Source organism: Ictidomys tridecemlineatus, chromosome 4, assembly GCF_052094955.1.
Source record: "Ictidomys tridecemlineatus isolate mIctTri1 chromosome 4, mIctTri1.hap1, whole genome shotgun sequence".
NCBI classification, from domain to species: domain Eukaryota; kingdom Metazoa; phylum Chordata; class Mammalia; order Rodentia; family Sciuridae; genus Ictidomys; species Ictidomys tridecemlineatus.
The window spans coordinates 74854677-74874885 of record NC_135480.1 but is presented as its reverse complement, the minus strand read 5'-3'; the positions used below and the strand labels follow the sequence as shown (position 1 = coordinate 74874885).

Sequence of the window (20209 nt, the reverse complement as noted above, 5' to 3'; positions counted from 1 at the left end):
CTCATATACAAAATAGGCTTCAAGTTTGTGAGTAGAGGAGTGCCCTGTTGAAGTAATTTATTTTTGAAGATTGATCTGCAAGTGATGATGGATGTTCAAACCAGGGGAAATTGAATCAGAGATTACCTTAGGAAGCAGCTCCTTGGTGAGATATTAAGAGGTATTGAAATGAAAGGGATGAGATGAATGAATGGAAGAGACATTATAGAGAAGAATTTTCAGACACCTGATGTCAAAGTGGAAAAGCAAGACATGAGGAGAAAGGAGCAAAGATGAAATCTAGGTTTGGAAACACTGGTGGGAATTTTTATCCAAATGGAGCATGTGGGGTTGGCTTCTATCAGTGCCTCTTGAGTGAATAACCCTGGACAATGTAAGGACCCTGTCTGACTGGTTCTGGAGTGTCACACTGATTGTGCCACCCATGAAATGGTGTGTTGATTTCCTTGGGAGGACAAACTCTCAGCTCTGATAAGATCAGTGGGATCCGGATGACAAAGGTTGACTGGAAAAATACTGAAACCTAAGACACTGATACTGAGCGCTTGGTGGGGAGACTTAGACAAAATTGTCAGTACACATTGAACTTGGAAGCCTGGAACTGGAGTTGCTGGGAATCTTCACCTAAGACTCATTCTGTGCACTTAAAAATACTTTTTATTTTTTGCAATCAATAATGTTTCTTGTATGAATGAAGTAAGAAAATACATAAAAGCAATAAAAAATAATAAAATATAACAATAATCTCATCATTCAAGGATAAACTTTGATAACATACTGGTTCTCTTAACAACATGTGTATGTTTATAAAATAAAAATGTTGTATTTTGTGCCTAATTTAGCATGAATTATAATATTTTGCAATTTGTTTTCTCTCAATTTTAAAATGCTATGAGAAAATAATGTGAACATCTTTCTGGCTTTAATATTTTTCTTTATCATTATTTATAAGGGCTGTATAATGTGCCCTCACATAATTATGCCATGATGATACTTAACCTGATTATGTTAGGAAGTTCTAATTTTTTGCTGTTTGTTGTTACATATTTATATAGGCACACCATATAATCATACTGTTTGGCCAATATCACTCCCCAGCACTTCAGCAACATTGTAACAGGCATTCTTGAAGTTAAATATTCATGGATATAAACCTCTAATGATTTCCTTATCATAAATTCCTATGAATTGAATTGTTGTATCAAAGGGAACTTACATTTTAAGGTTTTTGATTCATATTGTCAAATTTCCTTTGAAGAGTTTATTCTTATAACACTGGTGGAACTCAGTGTTATATGATAATATCTATTTGTTTGTATCTTCATCAATTTTGGGTATTTTAGTATTAAAATATATTTATTAATTTGAAAAGGGAAAATGGTGTCTCATTTTTTAAAAATTTTCATATTTTTATTGCTAATGAAATAACTTTTCATATTATTATTGGCATTTTGTTTTTCTTATATGATAAATTGTTCATTCATGTCTTATTCCTTTGTCTGTTTTAAAAAATAATTTAATGAGTTTATATGCATAAATTATATTCCATTTTTGCTTCTCTTACACGTTGCAAAATTTCCCCATTTTGCCTTTGCCTTGCTTCTGGTAAAATATACATCCTCACACACACACTTAAAATATATTTTTATAAATATATTTTTTAGTTGTCAATGGACCTTTACTTTATTTCTTTAGATGTGGTGCTGAGAATTAAACCCAGTGCCTCACAAATGCTAGGCAAGCACTCTACCATTGAGCCACCACCCCAGCCCCTAAAATATTTTTATTTTATAATTTTGGATTTCATTTCACCTTTAAAAATTCTATCCCTACCATAATGTAGAATAAATATTCACCTCTTTCTTCTAATAGTACTTTGATGCACTAGAGGAAATGAACTTGGGAATTTGAGATAGAATCAGAGGGTTCAGCTGACAGGATGTGTGGGCAATATAGAGGGAGGAGTCAAGTGAGTTTTCAAGCTTCATAGTGTGGTAAGGGTGGATCCACCGACCCCAAACCAGGAATACAGGAAAAGGAACGAGTCTGTTAGGACAGATAATAAGTTCAATTCTGTACATGTTTTAGTTGCAATGTCTGCCAGAAAGCCTGATAGAAATACCCAGCAGGCAGTTTGTAACCAGGGTATGGAATGAATGTAGGTGTAATGTTGGGGTTTTAAGTACAGCTGTGGAAATCAGCAGACATTTGTTAGTTTAACTTTTATTTTTTGGTGGATATCCTGGGCCAAGCACTATGCTAAGCACTTTAATGCACTGTTAGTCTTCCAAACAAATTTGAGGTAGAAACTAATGCCATCCTCAATTTACCCAAGAAGGACAAATTTATAGAAGTTAAATTTCTTTACTAAGATCTTATAACTGGGAAGAAGAAGATTTTGTGAAATCAAAAATTCACCAGATTTCAGAGTTGAATTTCTAGTCTAAATTACTGTATTGTCACAGGAGTGGGTGAATGCAAGCAGAGAAAGTCCCATTCCAAAGATGGAAAACAAGAAAATTACATATGAATAGGAAGAACAGTAAGTTGCAGTGAAAGGTCTATGAAGGTCACAGGGTATAGGTGGAGAGCCATATATATTTTAATGCTCTGACCAGAATGAATGCATTTTGATGGTAGAGGCTTATATCTTATACTGTCACCTGGATAAATTTGAGAACCTTTTTTTGACCTTGGTCCTCAAAAAACCAGCCAACCAACCAAAACAAAAAATTCCTTTTTGGTGCTTTGCATATAAATATTGCTGAGTTGATGGTCTTCATTTTATGGCAACTTTTATCCTTCTGAGTTAGGCCACACCAGTCCTTATGTCATCACCTATGTAGGCTAGGGACTTATGCACTGGAGATCCTTGGTATGACACTATTACCTTCTCTGGGAGCAACAGAAATAGACTTTTGGTCTACTAGAAAAATAGACTCTTTATTAGAAAAAAAACATGGATTTAGAAATTCTCATTTTGTCACATCATATATGTGACTTTGAGGAGAAAATTTAAATTATTTTAGCCCTATTTCCTTCATTATTTAAAGTGATACATGCTTCAGGGTGGTTGCGAAGATTAAATAAATTTACTAAAATCAAAGGGTACCCAATACAAGGAAGTTGAAGTTCTACTACACACAAAATCATTTTGCTCCATATTTATCTTAGTTGCTTGTTTTTGAAGACAACAGAGAAATGAAATTAACCTGACAAACATATTTATTGTTAAAGTAGTGATTTAGGAGATTTTTCAAATGTTCCTGTTATTTGTAGATCTCATTTGTGATCGCTAACTCTGGCTTCAGGAATGAATGTTCTCAAGGACATTCCTTGCTTGTTCCTGTTGTTTGGCGTAATCATTAAAATGTCTCCTATTACTTTCAGGAGGCTCAGTTTGGATAAATTATATGGTCATTCCTTAGTATGTCTTTATTGAAAAATAAAGGCCCATCTATTTTAGGACATATTCCTTGTAGAAAAAATAGTTTACCTTTCCTACAAAAAAGCCTATGGGACCCTATCTTGCAGTCATCTGTTTTATTACACATTCCTTGTAGAAAAATTGAAGAAAAATTAGTTTACCTTTCTTACAATAAAGTCTACAGGGCCCTATCTTGCAGTCCTTTAAGTATTTCTTTGATGCAATAATTAAGACCTCACGCAAGCTAATAAATAACTCCCTATGGCTCTCTCAATGGCAAAAGCAAATAAGGTAATTTCACAGAAGCTCACCTATAGCACTGGGAGGGAAACTTGAGAGATTGTCCTTTCAGGTTTATATTTGCAAAGCAATTTCCAATCATTTTAATTAATTTTTCCACTTTATAAGTGCAAGCATATGTATGCACATTGGATATCATAGGAATGAAGACTTAGAGAAATATGATGCTAGGCTTTCTGGGATACCACTCCAGGTTTTAATTCTGAGAAATTTGTGGTCGTCTCACATACCTTTTACAGAATTGAATCATCTGCCTTTCTGTTCTTCAGGAGAAGGTGTGCTGTGGTTTAGCAATATAAGGGTAGTGAAAATGTCAAAACATTGCCAGAGATGCTTGGGGAGCTACAGTGGAAGACAGGCTTGCAGGGTGCTTTATTATTATTATTATTATTAGTGGTCCAAAACATTACAAAGCTCTTGACATATCATATTTCATACATTTGATTCAAGCAGATTATGAACTCCCATTTTTACCCCGTATACATATTGCAGATTCACATGGGTTACACATCCACTTTTTAACATACTGCCATACTGGTGTATGTTGTATTCTGCTGCCCTTCCTATCCTCTACTATCCCCCCTCCCCTCCCTTCCCCTCCTATCTTCTCTCTCTACCCCATCTACTGTAATTCATTTCTCTCTCTTGTTTTTTTTCCCCTTTCCCCTCACTTCCTCTTATATGTAATTTTGTATAACAATTTCCTTTCTCTCTCTCTTTCCCTCCTCCCTCTTGGTTGCTGGGAGAAAGAGCCACTTTCAGGTTCAGAGACAGAGATTCTATAACAAAGATTTTACTGCACTGCTAGTCCATTATGCTTATCAAATCATTTTAGTCTAAAGGATTTAAAAATATAAACTGAGAGTAATTTCTTCCCACTGTGAAAAATTATCATGAGACCTAAATGAATTCCTCTGGAAACAAATTGTACATACTTCCTGCCTGAGCAGGGAGCTTGCTCACCATTCTTGGCCAGTGTCCCTGAAAGAGTGATCTCTTTCCCTCAGAGAGGCAATGAAGCTGAAGCTTCAGGACCCTTCCAAATTATTTAAATTTAATTTTTAAATTTTACATTCATTTGCTTAAAGAGCTCCATAACCCAATTTTATAGCTTTGTGCCCAAGAAAACCTGAATCATGCCCTTCCTGTCCTTTAACATAAAAGTAAATATCTAATGTTCTAATATGCTCTAGATCAGAAGGGGAGACCAGATAAAGATGAGAATAATCCAGACTGCACCTAGATTAGGAAAACCACTTGAGGTTTGCAAAGAAGGTGGGTGGAAGGAGCTTCATCCCCAATATATTCAGGTATACAATACCTCATTTTGGTATGGAATACTTATCCTCAAGACCTGCATGCCCATCTTACTTCCTTCAAGTATTCACTGAATTGTCCCCATTTTCATAAGACTTTTCCAGGCCACTCTATACCAATTTTTTTCTTATTCCACATTTGTTCAAGCTAGGAATCCTTGTTTCCATTATTATTCCTGTATTATCCCAAGCACACAGAGCTATGCTTAACAGGGAAGGTTCTCAATGTATGTCGATTAAATGAAAAAAACAAAAAAAACCAAAAACCAAAAACCAACAACAAAAAAAACCTTTGACCGTGGGACCTAATTAAAGTGTCCAGTCCTTGGCATCCTTAGTTGTAAGATGGAAAAAATAATGGTACTAATCTTTAAGACTTCTTGAGTGACTAAGCAACATATGTATAGAACCTGTGGCACATAGCAAATGCTCTATGAAAGCTTGCTAATATTATTACTTATGATAATAAAACCGATTGATTGAATTGTCAGTGCTGCTGAGCTCTTAAGATGCTGAAAGTCATGGATGTGATTGCATTTTCAGCCCCGCCTCCTTCTTGCTAGTTCATTGACAGTAGAAAAGATGTGAAAGTGTTCAAAGTTCACATCTCAAAGCTGCTGACAGTTCACTGAGGCCTGGAGCCTGGGGAGCTCAGAGGAATTGCCCAAGATCTCTCTACTCAAAACCAGGGGCCTGCAGGACCCAAATCCTGGTGTTGTGCCTCCTAATATTGCATTCTCTGTTGCCTCTACGCTCTAAGTGTGGGGTGGTGATGGAGCCCTGTGTCCTTGGGAGACCTGGGTTCACCTAGGTCTTTCACTGGCTCATCTCTCTCATAGTACATTTTTTTTTTCCCTCCAGGAGATAGGGATTGAACTTGGACCTCACGCGCTAGGGGAGTGCTCTTCCACTGAATTACATTCCCAGCCCCCTCACAGTGTGGTATTTTTTGTCACTCAATTTTCTCGCAGGCAAAACATAGAAAATAAAATCTACACCTGAAAGGTTTGTGCCTGGCATCAAAGGGGAGAAAAAAATCTCTGTGGAAACTCTGAAGCACAGTACAAATAAATGCAGCAACAGGCAATAAGACGCGAACCGGAGTAGCTCCTGTCTCCACCCTTCTCCAAGACCGCGCAGTAGGAAGGAGGATTAACCTCAGGGGAGGAGTTCCGCCCTACGCCCCCGCCCCACCGCGGACGCCTCTCCCCGGCTCCCACACTTGAGCTACGGGTCTACTCTCCCGCGCCCAGCCCAGGCTGTGCTTCCCCGGCCAGGCACTGCACGGCGGGCCGGCCGCCAGCATGCAGGCCCCGCACAAGGAGCACCTGTACAAACTGCTGGTGATCGGCGACCTCGGCGTGGGCAAGACCAGCATCATCAAGCGCTACGTGCACCAGAACTTTTCCTCGCATTACCGAGCCACCATAGGCGTGGACTTCGCGCTTAAAGTGCTTCACTGGGACCCGGAGACAGTAGTGCGCCTGCAGCTCTGGGACATCGCAGGTGAGAGCCTGGGATGGTCGGGGGCGGGCGGCAGCGCCTGGAAGCTGGTCTCCAGTCCCAGGACAGCGGCCCTCAGCCAAGAATAAGATCCAGATCAACAGGGCATTCCTGGCGGTTTGGAAACTTGTTCTCAAAGACAAGAAAAAGTTTTTTTTTGCTCCAGCTGAAACTTCAAGTGCGTTCGGTGGCGTTTTATTTTCCCCTGATGTCTCTCCAACTCAGAACAGGCCACTGCTGGCACCCAGAGTGAGAACCTCAGCAATCGCTTTAGGTGGTTCTCTTCTCAAGTTTGTTTTCTGGGCCGATAGTCTTACTGGTTAAGCGGCTCAGAGTGCCACTTAGGCCCTTGTGTCTGAGCTGACCCAGGGAAGCCCCTAGCCGAGTTAATAGAAGCAAATGGGATAATATGAAACTATCTGGAGTTTGCCCATTCCTGTTTTTAACAGCTGGCTTTATTCCCAATTTCAACACCCTGCTTTCTGTCCTTCAGTCAAGGGAGTTTGTGATTCTTTGCTTTGTATTTATCAGGGGCAAATTAATGCCCCGGTCTCCCATCTCAAATTTTTTTTAAAAAATATCTCTGTCTTTATATAATCTATAAAAAGCTTTATATGTATTTTAAAGCAACTCTTATGTCAGGGTCTATGACATTAGGCATAAAATTTCTTGATTTGGCCTTAAAGTTGTCTTTTGAAAGATATGTAAATGAGACCCTTTTAATTTTTTGTTGTTGTTGTTTTACAATGTTTGAAATCAGTATTTGACAATGAGAGTTTATACTTGGACTTAAATGTAATCAAAAGTGAGAATGCGAAATGTCTACTCTAAGAGTAAGTCTTGGACTAAGAATATATGCAATCCTGGCATGTCCAATCTCTTATTACAGGTTCTGGCTCTGCCACTCATTAACCTGCTCAGTGGCTTTGGACAACTCCCTTCAGTTCCATTGCATCCTTATTAAATAGAGAGGGGTTGGACCATGATGGCTCAGGAACCTTCCTGCTTAGAAGTTTTAAAGTCCTTGAACTTCTCCATGAACCGCTTCAAATAGTCCTACTCCATCTCTGACTGTTTCATTGTCTGGAGTACCAGGAACTTTCTTTATAAGTGTTGCACCCAAATATTCCAATCCTTTTTAAGAAAACAGGTTAATTTCAGCTGTTTCTAGAAATGCTGTTTTGTGGCCTGAAGGGAAAACAAATGTGGAAAATATTTGAAAGGGCATTTCTGAGGACTCTAGTGCCTCTTTAATCATGAGCTGCCAGGTCTCATGATAAAGCTCTTGGCATATGGACAGATTCATGCATTTGGAGTCTTCAGCTGCTTTAGAAGCACAGGGGTTATCAGAGACCAGAAGATATCATCAACCAATGCTCTATTGGGTTTCCATATATTAAAATTCATTATGAGTCCGTATACCTTGTTGCTCCATGTTTTAGTGTGTGAAAACTATTCTGGGTCCCTAAGTCTCTGGACTTGGGTCTAGAAATAGCTTAGTGTTTAAAAGGAGATGTTGCTGTAATTTGTACTTCTGTTTCAAATGTAAGTAGTAGTATTCCCTCAGGCAGGTTATTGTCTGTAAATCTGTTTTCTCACCTTCACCAGGGAGATGAAAACACATAGTGTTTGTGAGCCCAAATTCCAGAATTGAACTGGCTCCTTCTAAATACTGTGTTATTTCATGAATCCTATGAGATATTAGACAAGTTCCTTAAAATTCTTGTTCTTGTCTCCTGATCAATAAATAGGGAGACTTTCTCCGAACAAAATGAAAATGAGAGATGAGCAACCAATGATGCTGGTTAAAGGTATTCATGCCTATTATCTTGGAGATCTTCAAGGGTTGCTATTATACTAGCTACCAATTTTTTTTGAGCATTTATACATGCTAAGCAAGAGTCACATGACATACATGTGCTGATCAAATCCTAATAAATTGCAATTCCTACATTACACATATATTCTGTTCCCAAACAGCCAGCATCATTTTCAGGCTTACCCATTTTACAATATAAATTTAACTCCCAAGCTGGGAAATGCCTCCTAAACCATAGTTCTAGATGAATTGGAAAGTCAGCTCTACCTATAAGGTGGTGTTCAGCACCTCAGAAGGAAGTTTCTTTTTCCCAGGGATCCATTCCCCTGTCTTTGGGAGCCTCAAGCTCAAAAGCCCTGTTAGCTGAGTTAGAGATTGACAGAAGGCCAAGCTGGGGTGGGGGAGAGCTGGGCCATGGTGGGATGGGATGGTGGGAAAATACATAATTCAAGCTGCTTAGGACTTTTGTGGGCTATGATCATATGTGAAATTCACCCTCAATTGCTCACTCAGATTGTAGTTAGTTAAGTGAACATTCTTAAAGTCATAGCTTGTCTTCCTTCATCCTGCTCAGTTATGCTGTGTGTTTAGAAATAAGAGGTAGTAGAGGATAGAAGGCCTAGTTTTAAGGGGTTGGGATTGTCCGTGAAGTAGAGAGGCCTTGCCCTAACCTGACAGGATATCAGGTATGCCTGCTATAGAGAGAATCCTTGCTCAGGTAGACTCTTGATACTTGCGTGGTTCATTGCTAAGTAGGGCCCTATTTATTCAACAAATTCCCATGATGTATGTCTTGTGTCTACCTAGATTGGCCAGTCTTATCCTGAAAGTCTCCAAAAAGTACGTTTAGGACCATGTGAAATGAGGTGATTCATACTTCAAACCCCACAAGGACAACAGTTGCCGTAGATCCCACGGAATCCATCATAGAGGAGTAGCTGAGCAGCTCTATGTTCAGAAGCTCTTGATAGAGTTACAGAAATTAAGTAACTTTGCCCAGGGCCAACCAGCTAATAGTGGAAGAGCAGGATTTGAGTTGTGCTGTCTGATTTGGCATCAAGTCATGTTCTTTGTGTCCACAGGCCCATGGATGCCTGATGTTCCATTGGCCTATGGGGGTTAGGCCCTCTTCCCTTCCCTAGTTAGGAAGTTATCTTTGCCCTCTTCTTCTTATTTCTAATAGATTTTTTTGTACTGATATGCAGAAAATGGAAAGAAATGAATGAAAATCTATTTCTGAACTAATTCTTAATTATGATGTGAATTTATAGGTTTTTCTCGTTTTACATTGACTAATTAGGAAAGAGTAAAACAAAAATTTCTCATGTGAGGCTCTCCTGTTTTATAACTCTCCAAATCCAGACATTGCAAATGCTCCATTAGTACGTTCAAAGAGAACTATATGATTTTATTTAGATTTCTTGATGTGCTTTGGGACTCAGCTACAGGAATTGGACAGTTATAGTAATAGAAACTAAAATTTCTTAAGTATTTATTTTTATAAATGTCTGGGCATATTTAATCTTCCAGTAAAATAGCTGGTTTTGTGGTGCTAAATTTAAAACATAACTGTTGAATCCAGTCCCCAGGTTTCTAACAGCTTTCTTATACTTCCCTCGTCTTAATAATATGAGTACGTCAGACATATTCTGAATATCTTGTAAATCATAGATACTTTAAAAATGTAACACTTGGCATTGAGTAAGCCATAAAACTTTGCTGAACCTCAGCTGGCTCATCTGATTTTATTTTTCTGTAAGATATTATTTCTTACATTGTGCATCAACTTTCATATCATTGTTTTACTGTGCCTGGGGCATAGGTAGTACATGACAATTTTTTCAACTTTTTTGCTGAGAAGACTTGTAAGGTTACCTATTCTCTATGCCTTGGTTTCCTGTCTGTAAAATTGAGACGATAGACCTTACATTTCTTAGAGTAATGATAAGAGTTAAATGAGCTAATTCTTGTAAGGCTGTGCTTGACAAATATTAAATGCTGAATACATGTAGCTATTACTCTTGTTGTTGTCATTGTGATTGTGACAAACTACTTTCACATACATTTTCCTGCTTGATCTCTCTGAGTACCCTTTGGTATCACTGAAGGTATAAACAGAGAAGATAGTATTAAACTCAATTTATATTAGAGAAGATGAAAAATCAGAGAGCTTCTAAGGGACTTGCCCAAGGTCACAAGTGGCAGAGAAGAACAGGAACAGTTTATCTGTTAAACTTCAGTATGACAGATGACGAAGCCTCTTAGTCATCAGAAAACCCAATTCTGGATTTAACAAATAGAATACAAAACAATTTATGCTTCTTCACCATACAAAATTTCTCTGCAGAACTCTACTAAATAACAAATGCTTCTAACAACAAGGTCAATTTATAAGAACCATAGTTCCCTGTGGGGCACAGGAATACTAACTTCCCTACCTAACTGCATGTGGCATAAAAGCACAGGAGAACATTATCTCCCAGGTAGAGTAACAGGGTGAAGAGTACTTGGGCAGCTGACTATCCCTTTATACCAGGGATGACCTTGATTTGTGTTATGTCATAAGTAATAGGTTGTTTTACAATTTACAAAGACCTTTCAAATTGTGAAACTCAATTGAAGGAAAGGTTTGGATTTGACTGTCTATTCGGTATGTATTTTTAAAAGTAATTCTTGAATGAATTTTATAAGAGGGATCTTAAATATCAGGATACATGATTCAGAAATGTAGAAAAAGCTAAATTTGGTAACCAATGTGTTAAGAAAAAAAAAAGAGAGAAAAGAAAGATAAATTCATGTCAAATCTGCACTACTCTCTTACTCTCTGCTGGAGGAGTTTATTACCTTGTTTCCAGCCTGACTAATTATAGATTTTTTGATTACTATGTGAATACCATGCTCTGTGCTTACCGGGAAACAATGCGTAAGGTAAGCAAAAATGGTGCACTTTCAAAGTTGGGTAAGGAATGTGTGAGGAAAGACCTTGGGCCTATTGCAGAGCAGCTGTTAGAGTTTATATATGTCACAGATTTGTGGGCAGGGCATGTGGGACTTGTTCTATCATCTAGGACTAGTTCTGACAGGAAAGCACGTAGCAACTTCATCAAGGGAAGCTGGGTCATTAGAGAAAGAGGGACTATGAGAAAGTAGTTCTTATATGTGTTGTTGCAGATATATATGGTATATGTTAGATTCTGTGCTAAGTAAAGGGAAAACAAGGATAAAGAATAGAGTACAACTTGAGTCTTGACAGTAAGAAGTTCTCAGTTGTGTGAGCATGATGACATTAAAGAAAATCACCTGTAACAGAGAGTAAAGTGCATTGATACTGGTAAATCACAGAGAGTAAAGTGCATTGATACTGGTAACTTCACAATATTCTTGTGAAGAGGATCCTGACCACACCACATCCTTTCAAATTCTGAGCCTCACGAGACTGGACAAAGCCCCTGAGCTAGTATATTTCCTGTGCTTGTACTTAGTTCTGTGCTTTTACCAATGACTCTTTCCAGTGAGTAGTTTAACCTGTGCAGATGACTCAGAAACTGTGCCAATAAGCTTGACTTCTCATAAATCTCAAACACATAATTCCAATTTCCTGCTGGACATGTTCTTTATAGTACTTTCACATAATGGCTGCTCAGTAAAAGTGGTTGGCTGTTAAGCAGTCACTGGGATTGATACTAGGGTCATTGTTTACCTGATGAATTTTTGAGAAAGTTGTCTTGAAATAGACTTAGAGCTTTTTTCTGTTCTGATCCTCACTTTGGAGGATCCTTCAAAGTTTTGAAACCATTAAGAGCCCTTTTTATTTCTTTTGATCTCTGGCTCTGGGATAGATATTTGTAGAGGAATATGTTGTCTCCATTGCTTCAGGTGTGGGAACTAATATAGTCCAGCAGGAATCATCCTCATTTCTAGGTTGGTCTACTAGACTGCTTGCATTCAGCTCAGTAAGGCCATCTTAGATTCTCTCCTGGGTTTCCTACTTATTGAGTTTCAAGCTTTCCCCCAGATCTTTGGGAATTTTATTAAGAAGTATCATCTTAAATTACTCAATGAAAATAACTCAGTTTGGTTTGTTTGTTTCTTTTGTGGTACCCAGGGAGATTGAACCAAGGGGCACTTAACCACTGAACCATACCTAGCTCTTTTTGAAAAAAATTTTTTTGGGCACAGGGTTTCACTAGGTTGCTTACAGTCTCGCTAAATTGTTGAGGCTGGCTTTGAACCTGCAATCCTCCTGCCTCAGGCTCCCAAGCTGCTGGGATTACAGGTGTGCACTAGCAGGCCTGACTAATAACTCAGGTTTTAACTTTCACTCTTCTCCTCTTGATTTGCTTTCTCACTCTTAGGCATTAATCAGATCCTATCTTTTCTAACTTGTGAAATAGCTATCTCATTCTTATTTCCAATAGTCATATCTTCTTTACAAGTCATCTGAACTCCTCAGGCCCTCAGTGTGTAACTCACAGCTTTGATTCTTCTCAGCATTATATCATTATCCACTTTGATATTCTCCAATTTGTTCTCCTCAGTGGATCAGTACCACTTTCAAAATTAAATGCTAAACTTTTAGCATGAAATTCAAGTTGTTAAAGATCAGGCTTGGCTTCCTTGTTACAGTCTCATCTCTCCTTCTTCTCATGATTATTGACTGTGGCAGATATCTTACAGTGTCCCTATTTACTTACCTTTTTCATTGCTTTATACCTCACCAATTCCCTCAGACAAAATGTACTTTTGTCTTTTTTACTTATTTCCTGTGGGTCTGTCCTCATGCTATTCATGTGACTCTATCTAGAAAGTCTCTATTGACTCTGTAAGACGCAGGGAGACAATATTTCTCTGCTCCCAGGATATTTTATGCTTGCCCAAGATTAGGAAACCTCTACTACTGCACTGGAATGCCTTTTTCCTCTAAACTGTGTCACTGGGTCATAATTTAGTACTTGGCACACAGTATGTGCTTCATGAGTAGGTAGGTGTTCCATAAAAAGTTTTTCAGTCAACTTTCATATCATTGCTTTAATTCTAAGACATATCATTGTTTTAAAAATTTCTTAATGAAATAAGAAATAAACTTGCTAACTCATTTATGTTCATGAAAGATTTCATGATTTTATAAACATTAACATTAAAATGTATATATTTTAGAATAGAAAAATATGGTAATCACTTTTTATAAGGTATTATTTCTATTGTAATTTTTTGATATAAAAACTGAGGAGTCACTTTAAGTGCCGTCTTTTCTGGACACAATCTGTACCTGGATTGAACCCAGGGACATACTATTAGTGAGTTATATACCCAGGTCCTCCATCTTTTTAAAATTTTGAGACAAGGCTCACTGAGTTGGCCAGGCTGACCTCGAACTTGTGATCCTCCTGCCTCAGTCTTCTGAGTTGCTTGGATTCCAGTTATAGGCCACTGTGCTTACTTTAAATAACATTTCTGAAAATTTCACTTTTCTGTTTGACAGTCTCTATAATTTAGAGTGAATTTTTTTTGTTTATTTGAAGGTCACATGGCAAAAATGAATCTTCCTCATGATTTTTAGATGTATTATATTCAGTGATAGCTTTTGAAAGGTAATTTTAAGAGATAAAAAATTTGACTACTCATCAAAGCCACACTGGTCATTTTAGAGATGAGAAGCTATGACCTGGAAGTGGGGTGGCATTGCTTTCTTAGGCCCACAGAACATGAGAATGGAAGAACTAGAACAAAGATACAGGGTTCCTTGGTTTATTGCTATGAAGTTTGAAGAATTAAAGACTTACTTATATTTAACATCAGATGTTTTGATGCTGAGGTGCAAATATAATTGAATTGGGTATTCACCTAATCCCGTGGTGATTCATGCTGTGGAGAAGAGGGAATGATGGTTTATCATGGTAGACCACCAAAGTTATGCCCAATGTGGCTTACAATAACATTTCTAATATTATTTTCAGCTACTGTCCATTATGAGGCTCACACTTGAGTCACTTGTGTTCCTTTGGTTCCTTATTAAGTCTCGTGTTTATGCCTGTATGTCTCTGCTCCCATTCTTCCCACTGGTTCACATGTCCTTTCCTTTATGTCCACATATTCATATCCTACCTGAGTTTTAAGACTCACCTGGAAAGCAACTCCTCTACAAAAGCTTCCCTTTGGATTTTCCCCCATCAGAAATAACTTCTTTCTCTTTTGAGTCCCAAGCAGCATCACTTTACCTTCCTCGTAACACTTCTCCAATTAAAATTTGCATTATAATTATTGTGTACCTGTCTGGATATCCTTCACAATTTTTATCAGACTTTCCATTAGTTCCTACAAAACTTAATGAAATTATTGTAAGGTCAGAAAGGAAGTGAAGAAAATGCTAATAGGAGGAGAACCAAGCAAACACATGATTCTGGAAGCAAGAGACAGAATTGAAGAAGAGCATTCAATAGTTTTAAATATCTTATTACTTTTTCCTCTGAGTCTGTACTTTTTATAATTTGTGTTGTCCTGGTGTATTATTTAACCTTTGCTCCTTATCATTTATATTTGGATTTAACTTTTAATTAGTTTTTCAATCTTGCATAAAATTGTTCTCTCTGGAAGAGTGATGAAGGACTTAGTTTCTTGTGTACTTCTCAGTCTAAAGGAGACAAAGATAATACTTACAGCATGGGAGGTTCAAACAAATTTCCATCCAATTTAAGAGTGAAGTATAAAACAAATTGACTTAAATTCATTGTTGAGAGAATTGTTTTTTTCTCTACAATATAATGTGTTATAAATAGCTACTATTTATTTAGAGTCAGTCATGGTGTTATGCATTTATATGTGTCATTTCATTCATTTCACAAAATGAATTTTTGTGGTAGATACTGGTTATTATATAAAGATGAAAAAAAACTGTGCTTAGATAGGCTATTTAACCAATAAAGAAGCAAAGAAATACATAAGCTTTCTGAAAAGTTACACAAAAGAGTAGTGCTGGAATATGAACTGATATTTCTCTGTTTTCCAACCAGTCTATTCTACTGTTTTCTAAGGCTTGATAGAACCATGCAATAGTTTTCACATCTCAGATTGTTTAAATTGCATGTAGAAGATGAGCTGAAGTCTTTGCATACATCATTGCTGAGACCATGTGATTGGTTTGGTTTAATTGGTTTGGTTTAACAGCCACCTTCACCCGCTTTTATTCTGGAAAACCACAGAGCCCAGAGCCCGGGACACAGGTCATTATTTGGGAAAAAAGACTGGGAATAGCTGTGAGGCTTTATGGTATCAGAATCAAAATTAGATCTAATAATGTTATGGTTTGGATGAGAGAACCTTAACTCAGTCAGTGAATTAATCTCCTGTTACAGATGAACTGAGGGGTAACTAAAGGCAGGTAGGGTGTGGCTGGAGGAGGTAGGTCTCTAGGGTTTGCCTTTGGGGCATATATTTTGTATCTGGTGAATGGCATTTCTTTCTGCTTCCTAATCCTTGAGTAAGCCACTTCCTTCTGCCACACTCTTCCACCATGATGTTTAGCCTACCTCAAGCTCAGAGGAATGGAGCTGGCTGTCTATGGACAGAGACCTCTGAAACTGTACCGCAAATAAGCTTTTCCTCCTCTAAAATTGTTCTTATCAGGTCTTTTAGTCACAGCACCAAAAAATCTGATTAAAACAAATAGGATGGTGAAAGAGACTGCATGTATGATGTGGTGGTGGTGGTGGTGGTGGTGGTGTGTGTGTGTGTGTGTGTGTGTGTGTCTTTTAAATTTAAAGACAACAACCAACTAGACTCTAGAGGATACAGCAGAAGTTCTCAAACCTTAAGTTTAACAAGTCTCCTGTAATGCCAAAGTAACTTTATCACTGTGCCTGAAGACTGAAAGAAATACCCAAGGGTGTTCTTCATGAAATAGCACCAAATAACCAAACACATATTATGTTCTAATTTTAATAGTCATGTAAGAAAAATAGAACACATAAATTAAAAGAAATTTTTATTTAATTTTTAGTAACTATAATTTACTCTAGGCATGGTGTTTGGTCATGGAACAACATCCCAATCCTTTGAGACACCACCTCCCTCATTTTCTATTCACATTTTCAGATGATTCTTGATTTTTATCACAGAAACTTCCAATACCCCATTTTTAAAAAAGACATATAATGACATCACAGGAATGTAGTGGCAAACTGTTAACTACCTTGTTGGAAGTTGCTGAAGTGTCTGATTGATCTTGATTATCATTGTGTTTAACTTAAATTAAAAAAAAATCTGTTGCACTCCATGAGTTTACTGTGGTACCTTGTCATCTGTTTGGGGAATTATAGTTCTAGAGGAATCTGGATATTCTTTAAGGATGGAAGCTTTGGAGTTCAGAATTTCTTGTGAGTTATTTATAAGCGTATCTTAATAGTCTATTTAGAGGTGTTGGCTCAAAGGCCAAATAATTAAAGGTAGCTTTTTATTAAATCCTCTTGAGCTTATAATTCGGTGAAAGTATTTTATGTTGCTTATTTGTTTAAAATGCTCACCCTTCTATATTGATTGATGCCAACTTTTCACCTGGGACTTGGTTTCATTCTCTCACCCCATCACTATTGGATTTTTATTTGCTATATGATATTATTTCTTCATCTAAATGAATTATTTCACTTAAACTGGTGCCATTTGATTCCAGTTTGAACATTTATAACAAAATATTTACTATGACAGTGTACTAGTAGTCTTTTTCAAAAGCATAATATGTATATAGCTTTAAATTTAAATATAAATTCATAGTTTAATGAAAATTTAAACACTATAATTCATTTATCTTTCTTCCAATAAGACTATTATTTATGGACACCTAATAACCAGTATTGACTTTGTATCCTATCTTATGATCTTGCATTCTTTAGCTTAGTTAAATATACCACAGCTAGTCTTATCTTCTTGTTGAATAGAAATAAGGTTTGTCTATAAGTGGTGCAAACCAGCAGTTAGGTGAAATGAAAGACATTGATTATAGAGGAAGTAAGGAAATTTCAGAAAGAATTAGAATGGTTCTACATTGTGGATAGATTCAGAATAGATCACAATGAACAGGCATTGAGGAGGCATAGGAAAAAAGTGAAAATGAAATGAATTAGAGATATTGCTTTATTTAGTCTACTCCTTTCCCTGCTGGGATTCCATCTTGCTTATTTGTTGCTTCATTGTGTAAAAAGGACTTGTATGGCCAGTTTATTCTCTTATGTAAGTCTATCATAAGCATAGACTTGAGCCTGTCGGAATATGTGTATGATGCGGACAGAGGCACAGTAATCGAATAATTGAACAGTAGCCAAGTGATTGATACAGTCAATGTTATGGGGATATAGAAGAGTTGCAAGGTAGGTTGGCATCAGCTAGTTATGCAGAGTCGCCCAGAAGACTGCACTTGACTATAACCTTGAAGGATGGGTAGGATTTGGTTAGATGGAGGATAAGGAAGGGGGTATGTTCTAATGGAAATGGGGTTGCCATGATGTGATGGTGCTTCAAAGCAAGAAACAGAAAGACTAGCCAGGCATAGTGTGCCTAGCCCTTAACTTGTAGACGAAGGTACATAACCTCAAAAATCTCATAGAAGGCTAGCAGGTGAGATAAATGACCTCTTATTTTTTGGCCTGGCAATTACTTGTTCATCTTCTAAGAGTCTTTCTGAAAATTGTGTTCCCAATTCTGGAACATGCTTTCCCACAGTTCTGTTTCCTGCTTTCTTCTCAACAAAACTCCATGTCCAGCTATATCAATATACTCTGAGAAACTAGAGTATGTTAAAGTATTTTAATGCAAGAAATGAACACAGGATCCTAGGTAACCATTAAAAGAGCCTTACAATAAGATAGACTGATAGCAAATACCTCTTTTAAAATAAAATTATGAAATATATGTACATTCAAGGAAAATACTTCCTAATTCGCATGAGCATATGAAGCAAGGGACCAGAAGCAGATACAGTTCATTAACCCATAAGGGAGAACCAAGCAAGGGCAGTGGAAGAAATAAAAAGTCCTGTGTCCTGGGGATGAAGGGGCAAAGGTATTTGGAGGCTTCATGGACCAGGAGGTATCTAGGCCATACCAGTATGTGAGTGGAAATCAATGTAAGTTGGATGGAATCTTCAAAGTAGGAGAAAACAAAACGAGCCAAGACATTGAGCCATAGAACTACTGACTATTCAGCAGACAGTGGAGTGTTTGTACTACGTATGATGATAAAATCTTAAAATGAGACAGCACAAAATAGAGAAAGAAACCTCACCTTATAGTGCAAAATACTTCCCCAACACAGAGGTTCCACATGCTCTCTGTAGAGGTATGGTAGCTGAAGATCACTCTACAGGTCACCCTTGACTCCAAGGCCCTAGTCCTTTGGAATTAAATCCACGATCTAGAATCTCCCTTAATGTAAGCTCCCTTTTGTCCAAAATGTAAAACAAAAACACAAGCAAACAGAACTCAAAAGAGACATCAAAGTAAGCTTTGACCCCTGGACTTCACTTGTATCTTAGTGGTTATGCTAGTGAGACAGGGTCTGCTTCATTCCATACACTGTTTGGTTACTCCAGGGCCTAACAACATTTAGCATATTATGCTCCCGATACATCTTCCCTCAAAAGCAGTAAATACCTTGGGAAATATAAACTCACTCCAAACAAAAGGCAACATCAACTCAGGACCTACTGTAATACTTTATAAATGACTTATTACTCATTTTTGTTTATGTGCTGTGTATATGATTTGGGATATGTGGACCTATGATTACCAATCTGAGGTTGACCAATCTCTTCAGTTAGAATGTATAGGTTAGGAAAGCTTTTAAGAGTTATTAAAATTGACATACTATAGCTATAAAGCTACTTCAGTGTTTATAGCAGCACAAGTCACAATAGCTAAATTATGGAATCAATCCAGATGGCTATAATTAGATGAACTGATTAAGAAATAATGGTATATATATACAAGGGAGTTTGACTCAGCCATAAAAAAGAATGAAATTATGGTGTTTGCTGGTAAATGAATGCAAATGGAGAATGTTATGCTAAGTGAAATAGCCAAACTCAGAAATTCAAAGATTGAAATTTTTTTTCCTCAAAAATGGAAGCTAGAGTAAAATAAAGGAAAAGGGAAAAGAAGGACAGGATAGCATAAAAGAAAGATCAATAGTGTAGAATAAGGAGATCAAGAGACAGAGTAAGGGAATGGAAATGAAAGGCAATGCAGAATGAGTTCCTAAAAAATCATGTTATGTGCATATATAAATATACCGCAAGGAACTCCACCTTTATGCATTGTTCAAAAGAACCACTCAAATATACATAAATAGATGAATGAAAGAAAGTCTAGTAGAGGAAGGAATGTGGGAGAGGAAAGGGAAGATGAGAGTGAAAAGGGGGGATCATGAACTGAAATCGAATTCCCTGCATGTGTGCGTTTGTGGGGAACCCAACTACTATGTGTAACCATAAATCTCTAATAATAAATAAATAAATATTAAAAAGTTATTTTTACTCATATTATTAGGGTTATATTATTGAATCATCTTATACTAATTAGAAGGTATGATGGACAGCTTTAGATTTTTTGATTAAAAACCTAAATAAACTTTTTTAGTCAGTCTTTTAATAATGAAGGTATTTTTGGTGAAAACATTAGAGAAACTAATCTAGGTGCTTAGTGAACATATTTTGAATTTTTATATATGTTACTATCATTTCTTTATATTAATTCAGAAGTTATCTGTCAAATAACAAATCTTTCATAAAAGTAAAATAAAATTTTGTAAGTTTCATTTATATGTATTTGTTAGTTATTTTTGCAAAATTGATAGAAT

The 20209-nt window shown here is 37.0% G+C and overlaps 1 protein-coding gene across 1 annotated transcript in view; it reads left to right on the top strand.

The window, feature by feature from the left end:
* Nucleotides 1–6067: 6067 nt before the first annotated feature.
* Rab38 (RAB38, member RAS oncogene family) overlaps nt 6068–20209 on the top strand; it is a 57027-nt gene continuing 42885 nt past the window's right edge. Inside the window, exon 1 of the mRNA XM_005339209.4 lies at nt 6068–6549. Within this exon, the coding sequence (XP_005339266.1) occupies nt 6348–6549 (202 nt within the window). The 5' untranslated portion in view covers nt 6068–6347. The remainder of the gene's footprint in view (nt 6550–20209) is intronic.